At 51.2% G+C, this 11,294-nt stretch overlaps 1 protein-coding gene across 1 annotated transcript; it reads right to left on the bottom strand.

Moving 5' to 3' along the window:
- Nucleotides 1-2,382: 2,382 nt before the first annotated feature.
- Nucleotides 2,383-3,727, bottom strand: HOXD4 (homeobox D4). The gene is made up of 2 exons (XM_004601179.2): nt 3,292-3,727; nt 2,383-2,741 (listed from the first exon to the last, which is right to left on the bottom strand). The coding sequence occupies exons 1-2, from the start codon at nt 3,725-3,727 to the stop codon at nt 2,383-2,385; spliced, it is 795 nt and encodes a 264-aa protein (XP_004601236.1).
- Nucleotides 3,728-11,294: the final 7,567 nt, after the last annotated feature.

The raw sequence follows: 11,294 nt of genomic DNA, 5'->3' as shown, positions 1-11,294 counted from the left end.
AACATGAACTTCTCAGAAGGGGGCAGATCTCTATAATTATCTCTATAAAATCTATGTAGCTGGGTGTGGTGAAAATATAGACTTGCCCCCACCCCCACCCCCAGGAGAGGGGTCAATGAATTCACAGGTTGGAGTTTTAGGAAAAACTCTGAGCAACTTGCCAACTTGCCTAGGGATAGCAGCTCTTTTCAAATGCTTCGTCCAAAGCCTGCTCTCCATGTTAGAGGGGGGAAAAAAGAAGAGAAGGGTAGTTAGAGTCCAAAAGGTTAAGGGTTTAGAGGTCAGTCCTCCCGGCTGAAATACAGCTAATCGAATAGAAAATTTGTCCTCTGGATGAACCTAGTTCTGTAATTTAGCCGAACTTCAGTAAAATACCTTTTCAGCTTCTCAACGTGAAGGCGTCAGAAAAAAGACATCTTGACTATGTATGAACTCTGTGCTTTTTGTCATAGAAACAATGATGCGAATAAAGCAGGAATATCCATCTTTAATATCTCGACGTGGCGATATTCAAGTATTGCCATGTGCAAGTCTGAGAGCCAGGCTCACCCCAAGGAGGAACAAAGAGCAGTCCCCGGGGTCTGATACAAAAGACCAAGGCTTGGAAGATACTTTAGGGAAGTGGAATTTCGGCTTAGGAACTCCAGTATCTGCCCTTAGCTCTCAGGAGACACCAAAGCAAATAACAGGCCTGCAAAGAACATCTTTCCTTCCTCCCTTCCACTTAAGTACATTTTCAAAATTACCACTGAAACCTTCATAAATGTTCTGGAGCATGGCAAAATAATCTCAACTCTGCATCTCCCTTTCAAACTCAACCCCTTCTCCTGCCCCCTTTTGTCACTCTTTCATAGCTACAACCTGGGCTTTCTCTTTGGAGCCCAAGGCTTTGGGGCTTGAAGTTCTGGAGGCTTCTTTCATGGAGTCATTATGAACTGTGGTCATTACCTTTTACTGCCCACCCCCAATAACCCCCCCCACACACACACTTATCCTGAGGACCAGCACTTTAGACAGATGAGCTTTGAGCTCTTCTCAGGGCAGGCATAAGAAACATAACTCAAGAGTATCTCTCCTGTTTGAGAGTTGATGTTTTTAAGCCCCTGTTCACAAGGCAAGGAAAAGGACCAGAAAACTTTTCTGCTTTTACAATTTCTGCTTCTAATTAATGGGTGGAGGGGAAAATCCCTTAGGTTTGTTTAAAAAATAAAAACTTCAGGGGGGGAGAAATACCCTAAGGCCAACTTTTGTGAACTTCTATATATTCAATTAGCTCTTTCTTTCCTTCTTTTTTTCATTCAGTAATTTCCTCACCTTTGTGCAACAATCCCCTCTCCCATATAGATTCTCCACCAATTCCTATAAAATACTGTAATATGTAGGTATTTTGAGCATTTGAAATCCAGTTGGAACAGAAAATGCAGTCATCATCTAATGACCCAGAACATAGAGGTTTTGTTTTCTTTCCCCAGAAGGAAAATGTTGGACCATTTGTTTCTTCTTTCCCCCCACCCTTTGCTTTAATCATCCAGAACTGGTTGTAAGCACAGTGTTGAAAAAAGCACATGTGGAAATATATTTTCAAGAACTCAACTCTGAGTGGACCCTTTGCTTCTCTCTGGAAGGGTTAAGGGCCCCCTACACAGGTTTCCTGGGAGTGAGAGGGGGTGGAGTTCAAAATGCAGGTTCTAGCCAGAAGTCAGTCCACACCACTCTGATTTTGCTCCCTAAAACTTTCTCAGTCCCCTTTACCAGCTTGAGATTTTTGGCATCAAGATGTCAATTATCCTGTACCCCATTCCCAACAAATAAATATTTAAGCACATATAATCTAAACATAAAATAACCCGTTTCCCACTTTCTTCTTAGACTCAATTCTTTGGGTATGGGGCCACTGGGAGCAAAATATATATACATATATTTTATCACACCAGAAATTGTAGACAATCCAGAAAGTTCAGGGATCTTGGCCCAGATCACTTGCTTCCACTACAAACACCAAGCCCGGGAAGGCCAACCTGCCTCAACTCCCCCATACTATTAAACCACAAAGATCCCTGGAGAGGTGAAGCAGAGGAGAATGATCAAATTCACCCAGGGATAAAGCATCCAACCTTCATCTGCAAATTCAAAATCCAACCATGGAGATTTTCATGAGTTTAATGACTCACCCAGGTTTTCTGTTCTCAGTAGCTCCTGCTTTGTGATAATATACTTAGGGAGAGAATCCTCCCCCCCTCCCGCCCCCTGCCCGCTCCAGTCAGGATGCTGTCCCAGGCCCACCCCACAGTACCTTAAAGCCCAGCGGTGACAGCAGCCCCGGCCTGCCCGCAGCTTCGGCTCAGCCGGGAGCACAGGGAGGGATGGGCAGGGGCCCCGCTTCTATAAGGTCGTCAGGTCCGTGTGATGGTCCTTGGCCAGAGGCTGCAAGTGCTGGCCAGGGGCTGCCGAGGCGGAGCAGGAGGAAGATGAAGAGGAGGAGGAAGAGGAAGAGGAGGAGGACGATGAAGACCTGCCTTTGGTGTTGGGCAGCTTGTGATCTTTTTTCCACTTCATCCTCCGATTCTGGAACCAGATCTTGATCTGCCGCTCGGACAGACACAGCGTGTGCGCGATTTCGATGCGGCGGCGCCGGGTCAGATACCTGTTAAAATGGAACTCCTTCTCCAGTTCTAGGACTTGCTGCCGCGTGTAGGCTGTCCGGGACCGCTTGGGCTCCCCTCCGGTGTAGTTGGGGTTCACTGCAAAGACGAAAACCCGACAGCACCCATCAGCTCAGCCTGCTACCAGAGCAACCCGAGAGGAGTTAGGCCCCTGCCTCCCCCACCCCTTCCACTCACTTCCTGGCGCGCCCGAGGCTGCTGCCCTCTCCCCGCACCCCGGGCCCCAGCTCTGCTCCCTGCTCCCGCCCTCTGCCCGTGCACACACGTTCACCCCCCACCACCCACCGCCACACCTCCCGGAACCCCAGGCAGGGTGCCCGAAGGGTGCACCCACCTCCCGGGAATCCCCAAATATTTTGGACACCCCCCCTCCTCCACCCGTTTCCCTCCGCTCTAAAAATGGAGTCCTCCCCCACCCCACCCCCATCTCCACCCCCTTTTTCGCCCACAGCCAAGCAGTCAGCCACATGGTGCCGGCCTGTTCCCTCAGCTATAAAAATTTATGGAGAGAGTAATTGCGGCGCCCCCGGGAGCCCCCACATTACCCCCCACTCGCAGCCCTCCCCAGGGGCCCAGGTGGTCGGCTGGGGGATGGGGAGACCCGGAGGTGGCAGGGCTCAGGCCTTACCCGAATTCACGTGCACCTTCTTCATCCAGGGGTACACCACGGCCGGCTGCTTGAGCGCCGTCCCCGGGGCTGGCGGCTTGGGGCCGCCCGGCTGGCTGCAGGCCCGAGCACCCGGCAGGGGCGCGGGCGGGGGCGCGGGGGGCGCGGGGCACGGTTCACCGGGGGCGCCGTAATGCCCCCCCGGGCCGCCGGGCTCTTGGCCGTGGCCGCGCGTGGGCAGCACCGAGCCAGGCCCCGCGCCGCCGCCGAAGGGCTGCTCGCCGAAGTCGGGCCGGGGGTAGAGCCCCGGGGGCTGGAAGTCTGCCCCCTGCGCGCCGCCGCTGCCGTAGAAGTCGGCACCCTGCTCGCCTAGGTAGCCGCCCTGTAAATATTCCTCGCACGGAGGGAACTTGGGGTCCACATACTTGGAGTTCACCATATACGAACTCATGGCCATTAATTTCAGAAGGTAGAAAATACTAATTTTTCTCGTGTTGTCTTTTTTTCTCCTTCCATAGGGCCCTCCTACTTGCTGTCAACTGAATAAAGTTGGCGGCCATGTGACCGCGCCAGCCAATAGCGAGGGAGCGAGTTTATCACCGGGTTGGTGAGCATCTCATAATTTTCACAAATTTAACTAAATAACATACGTGTAATCGAGTGACTCAAGGGGCATATTTGAGGGTCCCCAGCAGAGGTTAACGTGCTTCTCCTCCTCGGGGGCTCTCCTTCCCTGCAGGTAACCTCAGCTTTTGTCTGCCATTCACTTTGCTAGCTTCCAGTGTCCTCTCCCCTCAACCCCACGTGAAAGCAGTCCCCCCAAATGGGCACAGTATAACGGGGAATACATGCTCATATCCACTGGGGCCCCCAAATACGGTTGGGCCAGGTGGGCTCTGAGCTGGGCAGAGACTCTCAGCCACCGCCTGCCCTGGCCCCCGCGGGAGGGAGTCGGACTCTGCCATACAAAGGCCGAGTCCCGGCTTTGTCTTCATCAGGGTCACCCAAAAGTTACCCGAATCTGGCTGGGTTGAATGAAATTAGGCAATGAATAACCGCCCAGTTTTCTCCTGTGCCCAAGCCCCAAGCCGGCATGTGTGCCGAAAGGAAGCCCTGACGTGCCGGCATAGCAAACGCCCCCACAGCCCAGCACAGACTGCTGCTGCGGGGTGGGCAAAAAAGGAGGTGAGCACCCCAAAGTGACTCATATGGGCCCTGCACCCCCTTCTTCCCAGATCCCTTCTTCTCACTCAAAGCACAGACAGAAATGTGCTCCCTGATGGGGCTACCTCCACGTATATCATGCTTCTTGAGGGCAGAGCTGGGTCGGAGGCTCCATATCTTTCCACCTGAATCCCGGTCCCCCCAAAACCCAGCCCTTTGGCTCGGAATTCAATGCAACCAATCAGGGTTTTGTTGCTATCGTTTGCTGGCTTCTGTTTTGGTTTTTCCAGCACCCACAGAAACCTCTGTGGAGACGTGAGGGGCTTCTGGAAGAAAAGGCGGCTGCCTGTCTGCAGGCTCAGATGGTCCTCCTGGAATCCAAGGGAATAAAATAGATAAGGTCGCTGGTAGGCTGGTTGCCTTGCTTCCACTTCAGACTCTGGCTATTTCGGAGAAACGTGATTTTGCATCGACCATATATTCCCCTAGAATCGAATCTGTGACTATGTGGACACCACACAAATTCGGTTCTACAGGGTATATATAGACAACGTTACAGCCTCTAAGGTTCCACCTGAAGCTGGCATCTAAACTGCTGCCAGCCCCAGCCTCTTCGTCCAAGGCTCTGTCAGCCCGATGTGGCCACCCGCACTTTCTGAGCCAGTTCAGGTCGGCTGAAGGAGTTGGTGGCAATTTGCAGCAACGAGTTCCCCATTCTGTCCCAGAGCCGGGCTTCAGAGCGGCCAAACAGCCAGAACAGTGTTCTTGAGAAAGAAAAGAAGAAGAAATAATCTACCCTGCCCCTCCCCAAGAAAAACAGCATCTCTATTGCCCCCAACACCCCCCCATTAAAATATTCTCCCCCACTCAATACACATTTAAGTGGTATTTTCCAAGAAGAAGTGAATCTCCTCCGTGGTAAAAGAAAAAGAGATAGGAAGGGATTGCCCGGCCCCATTCTTTCCCCCCACTGCCTAGTCCAGCCAGGTTGGCTGACAAAGCTCCTTCTCCAAGAAGTGGTGCCTTTACCTTCCTGGGCCCTGAGCTGCCGGCTGGGCCTCTCGGTCCCTGTCCCCTGCTGCTGCTGCAGACCCGGCCACACTGTTCACCACACCAAGCGGCCCAGGGCTGGGGCAGCTTGCTAATGGTGAAGGGCAGGGCAAGGGGTCATTCGAAATCATTTACAAACATATCACAAAGTTTCATTATTTTCGCTTTGCCGACAGCAGAACACTGGAGTACAAAAGTTCAAGAGTTGTGCCCGCCCCAGTGCCTCAGTCCTGTCTGGGGCTCTCTGCTCAACTCAGGGCACCTAAGGGACAGTTGCACTCAGGGGTCCCTTGGAGCAGAGGGATGCCCAGCTTTGAATGGTACTTTTGGATCCCACTCTGGGTCAGAGATTTTATTTTTAATTTGGTGGCTTTAATTTCTCCCCTTATGATTTAAAAATTAGTTGAAAACTTCAGACTAGGCCTGACCTGGTGGGACAGCCCTCTACCCCTCAGGCTGGCAGAACTGGCTAGCATTGTTGCCTAGGTCTTTTCTGCACACTCTTTGCACCCCAAACTTGGTTTTGTTGCTTTACCTATTTCACAGGGATTGCCAGGGTGCCAGTTCTAATCAGCGTTTGGAGGCTGCCCCCATGCTCAACCACTTGTCCCAGAATGATTACCCTCCTCCCCCTAATTCCAAGCACCCCCACTTATCTGCCTTCCTGGGCACACTGGGCCCAGGTTTTATCCAAACTGGGGGAGCCTGCTGGGTTGGGTGGGGAGTCGGGTGAGGGTACACATTTTCATATTTGTTAGACGCTGTGACCTGTATTTCACCTTATTGCTCGACTTGTTCAGACAGGTCAAAGCCAACGAGTTATTGATGAACAAAAGCGTTAAATATTCACCTCCCCGCTCAACTGCCCATACGAATGCTTTTGATCTCTTGGGCTTTTTGTGCTGTGTTCAACTACAGGGTGCCAGTGTGGGACAGCAAGCCCAGCACCACGCACAGACATGCACCGCACCGGGAGCCGAGGTAATGGCAGAAGAGGGCAAGACCAAGGGGTTCTAGAGATACCAGATTTTTCCTGCCTGGAGTCCGGACAGAGGGGACAAATGGAGAGTGCAGAATCTCTACTTCTAGTGCCCTGGGAACTATAAGAATACCCAGCCTGGCCCAGAGCCAAATCTCAGCCTCTCAGACCTTGGAGAGAGAATTCCTTCTGTGAGGAGCTTGCCTGGTTCCTCCGCCATCAGCACACATTCCACCTCCCATTAAGCTAGAATCTTCTTTGGCAGGGAGGGAGGGACCCTGGATTCATCATTCCTAACACTGGAACGGAATGACACCCTCTTCCCTGGAGATGTCACACACCTCCTAGGAAGAGTACCTGCCTTCCCCCACAGGCAGCTCTGATTCAAATGTCCGAGCCAGGACCCCAAGAACCTCTGCCCTCCCTGGCCCCTGCCCCCCATGTTTGCCTGCAACACCAGAGCTTCTGTATGGTCTTCACAGAGAAAAAGAGATGAACCTTCTCAGTCAACTTGTCCACTTGCTCAAAGCCCCCAAAACTGGGCTGGGGCCAGGGGAGGGGCAGAGAAAAACTTTCATTGAGCTCTGAGTTCACGGCCCTTCCTTGAAGAAAACCAACTTAACACACCCGCGGCTGCAAAGGGTTAAGGTTATTTTGTGTTTTGTTTTGTATTTTGTTTTGTTTTGTTTTTAAACTCCTCTCTCTTCTTCCGAGGGAGAGAAAGAGGAAGGGAGGGAGAGGGACGGAGGGACGGACAGAGAGAGGCAGAGGGAGCGAGGTGGAGCGGATTAAGGCTGCACCAAGGGATCGAGCTGGGCCGCGTTTGGCAGGTTGGCTGCGGCAGAAGGCGAGGTCCGCCGCAACTTGTTAATGGGGCGCGCTGCTCATTAGCTGCCAGCGCTTGGCAGGGGCGCGCGGAGGCCGAGCTGCACCTGTGCGAGCCGCCCAGGCCTCGCGGGGCTGCAAAGGTCCAGGGAAGCCCGAGGGGCAACGGTGCGACACTCTGCACGGCGCGATTCCCGAGTTGGGGTGGGGGGGCCTGGAAACTAGGCCCCGAAAAATCCTTCCCCGAGCCCAACTTCGAGCCCCTCATCCCCGCCCCCTCGAGCTCCTTCAGCAGGGCCCTTCCCCCGCCCTCTCCCGGGGCGCGCCCTTCACCCGGCACCTCCCCAGCCGCCCGCCAGCCAGCGCGCGCGGCCTCAGAGCGGATTCGGAAGAAGCGGGAAGGTACTTACTCGGACGATCTCTCCTGGTCCTGAACCTGTTGCAATGCAAATGGGGGTCACTGAAATGCCACGGGGTAAGAGGAGAAAGACAGTACGGAAACATGCCAAGGCCCAGACACCCCACCAATACCCAGATCTCCCTGCTCCGGGTGCCCGCCCCTAGGAACTGCGCCAAGTTCTCCGCGGAGCGGAGACCGCAGCCCTCAAGGGCAGCCCCACGGAGAAGGGGCACGGCCCCCTCCCCCCTCCTAGCATCCCTAGGCAAAATTTGCTGCTTGCTTGGCCCACTCCAGGGCGGCCTGGAACAGGGTTCCCCTTTGGGAAAACGGAAACCGAGGTGGGGAGTTGGGGGGGGGGGGGAATGGGCCTTTGTGTGTTTTCTTCAGCACAGACACGATCAGGATCAGTTTTGGACGCAGGTTTATTGGGGAGGGGGCAGCTGCTGCTTCTGCCCCCAGCCCCAGTGCCCTGCTGTCTCTCGCGGGGATCCACTTGGGCCCCTTTGCCAGTTTCACATAGGTTTGAAGTCCCCCAATCCAAACTAGCGACCCCCGCCCGAATAAAAAATTTAAAAACTGTCCTCTGCTTCCCTAAGAAGGACCTGGCTTGGCTGAGATTTACCTCGCTAGTTCTGCTCTATTTCAAAACAAAGAGTGATTTCCAAGAGAAATGAGGACCCAAAGGGGAGGCCAGGAAGAGGAAAATCAATGGGTTTCAAGGTAAATGGCGATGCTTTAGATTGTTATCCAGCTCCATGGCTGTGGCATCATTTTTCCTGGCATTGGGACTGGAGAACCCACAGAGCAGCCTCACAAAGCAGGGCTCCTCAAAGGGGCTGCTGTCCAGTTTGAAGTTTTCAGTCTCCTCTAGTTTTGTTCTGAGCAATGCCAGACATGAAGCCATCCCCACTCTCAGAGCCATCTCCATCCAGCTAGACCCCTCTGTTTTCCCCTCGCTTCTGAAGCAGAGGCTCAATTGGGAGGAAGAGATGGAGAAAAGAAAGAACAAGTCCCTCTGTGAGGTGAGGACCCTCCCTCCCTAACTTTCTATGTGCAAAGAAAGGGGAGGAAGCCCTGGTTCCCATTCTCTGGCTTTGCTAATGTTTAGGTAGGCATTAGAATGGAGTTCCTAGAAGCTTCCCAGCCCAGGTAGAACTGGAGTAGTGATGAAGAAGTAAGAAGTGACTTACTGGTTTTCTCTCTCAGTGGACAAGGGCGCCGGGAGAACTGTCTCCTGAGCCTGCTGCTGGCTGGAACCTCTCCCTTTCCTATCGCTGCTCCAGGAACCAAGCATCTGCACTTGTATGCTCTTAACCTAATTTATGGTGGGAATTATATTTTGGCTTGTCAACTCTCAAGCCATAAAACAAAGTTTATTGGAATCACGTGTCCACCAATAGCCACTCAGGACCCATCTCTGCAGAACCATAAATAACCTTCCGCTTTAAACTTTTATTCGTGAAATAAAGGTTCAGGGCAACTGTTCCCTCACATTTAAATAGTTCCAAATATCCAGGATGCAAGGGGGGTCATATTCATATCAATACCCTGGGCTTTTCAAATAGCATCTTTTCAGAGCAGGCTGTTTAAGTTGGGCCTTAGTGCTATTTGGAAAAGGCTGGTTGGTCTTATGATTCTTTGGCTGCATTCGCTGTGAGTACCATCAACTCCTTTATTTCAATCATTTTCTAGTTCTAGACCTAGGTGGTTTTCTTTTAATGAAGGAAAGAAAAATAAGGAAAGACAGACAGAGGAAAAGAAAGAGAGGCCATATCTTAGTTGCTTCTACCAGGAATTATTTGTGATTTTGTTCAGGCTTCAGTAGAAATGGGGACATTGGGGAGAGGCTGGGTAGGTGTGGGGGTGGGGTGACAATTGGCGTTAACACTTGGCACTGTATTGTTGTAAATGGACTCAGTGAAAGCTGAAAGTAGCCACATGCCTAGAAGTTTCTCAAATTTGCTTAGATCTGAAAGGAAAGTCTTTGCAAGTGACCAAACTGCTTAAAACATCAAGTCTAGAGGTTTGGTAAAGTGAGAAAGTCGAGAATAGCCCATCAGACTCTTTGGCAACCAAAGCTCTAAAGAAGGTTATAAAACAATAAAACAGCCCTGGTGTGAAGGGGAGAGGGTGTGAGGAAGCAAATGAGACTCCCACGGACCCTAAGCCCAGGAAGTCAGATGTCCCCACACCGACTGGGCTCCAACCAAGGCTCTAGGCTCCAGAATGCCTGGGGTCCCATTCCTGGATGGAATCCTTAGGAGGGTTCCCCAACCCCCCCCCCAACACTCCCACAGGACAGAGACCTGCTAAAAAAGCAGAGAAGGGGGCTTGGGCCTGAGAGGTAGGGCAGTGGTGATAGGGGAAGGGGAATGGAGAGATGCCCAGCTCCCACCAAAGGGAGTAAATCAAAGACTGGACCCCAACTTCCTTCCGAAGTCAGCTTCTTTCCATAGCCCAACAGTGTGAAGATGAGTGATTCTATTTCTGGGAAAGAATGGATGTTCCCTATAGACTTTTGGGACACACAAATAAATGATTTATCAGCCAAACTTAGTTGCAATAATTTTCATCAGCAATAGAGCCTACAAAGATTTCTTTGCAGCCTGATTCCCACCCTCTCTCCTTGCTTGTCGAAGCTCATTTCCTGATTTGACTTTCATTAACTAGAAAGCAGGAGACTGCTAGCCTAGACTGTATGGTATCAAAATTTTCTCCCCACTCTTTACTATCCACTTAAAGAGAAATTTTAAAATTTTCTTTTTACAGCTGGTAGCACCTGATTTTAAAAATAGGGGTAAAGATCAATCCATTTAAAAAATTTTTATTTTATTCTATTAGCACCAGGCCAGCAGCCCCCAAATAAGTTCCTTTTAATCCACTGTAAAAAAGAATAATCAAAGTTGGAAGGGTTAGGAAGAGATTGTTTTTCCATAAGTTAAGAAAGAAAGAACTACTCAAAGGATTATGATTTTCTAGGCCATTGTGATGATCTTTTTTATGAGGGCACGGTGAAGAGAAGAGCTGGCTGAAGAGGTGCTGTTTGAAACAAAGCATGCTCAGAGCTCAGCAGCTATTTTTTTAAGGAATGGCAAAGGATTGCAAGCAGGATTTGCAAGCATCTTTACTTAGGTTAGGAGATGAATAAAATGACTCCTATGCTTTCCCTGTGTATTTAGAGAACAGCAGGGAAAAAACCAGGTTAGCACAGAGAGAATAAAGGGGTAGAAAGGAAAAAACACAGGCAGATAGATACCTTCAATTTCTTTCTAATCTTTGGACAGACAACCAGGATACAGGACTGAAGAGAGAATCTACCTTCCTACAATATTTCCTTGTCCCCAGCCTCCAGTGTCCTGGGCTTCTACAGGGCAACAAAGAATGTGGATGGGGAAGAGGACTTCAGCCTAATAAGAAGACAGCATCAGGGGGATGAGCAGAGTGAGCTAATCAATTGGGGGGTTCCCTCAGCACTTTGAATAGTGATGGTGACAGGAATGAATAAAAAGAGGGGCTCTGACTACCTTGTGTTTCCCATTTGCTTGGAAAGAGTCTGTCCTGGGAATTGTTGTCCAGACAGCTCTTTGGAGCAGGGCCCCCAGAGGC

The sequence above is a fragment of the Sorex araneus genome, chromosome X, assembly GCF_027595985.1.
Source record: "Sorex araneus isolate mSorAra2 chromosome X, mSorAra2.pri, whole genome shotgun sequence".
In the NCBI taxonomy this organism is placed as follows: Eukaryota; Metazoa; Chordata; class Mammalia; order Eulipotyphla; family Soricidae; genus Sorex; species Sorex araneus.
Note: the sequence above shows the minus strand (reverse complement) of the source record. Positions and strands in the feature narration are given on the sequence as shown.

Bases quoted from the DNA above. Each gene is read 5' to 3' on its own strand.
- HOXD4 (XM_004601179.2), bottom strand. From the start codon at position 3,727: ATGGCCATGAGTTCGTATATGGTGAACTCCAAGTATGTGGACCCCAAG. The intron at 2,742-3,291 runs GTAAGGCCTGAG...TCGTCTTTGCAG, and splicing joins GAAGGTGCACGTGAATTCGG to TGAACCCCAACTACACCGGA.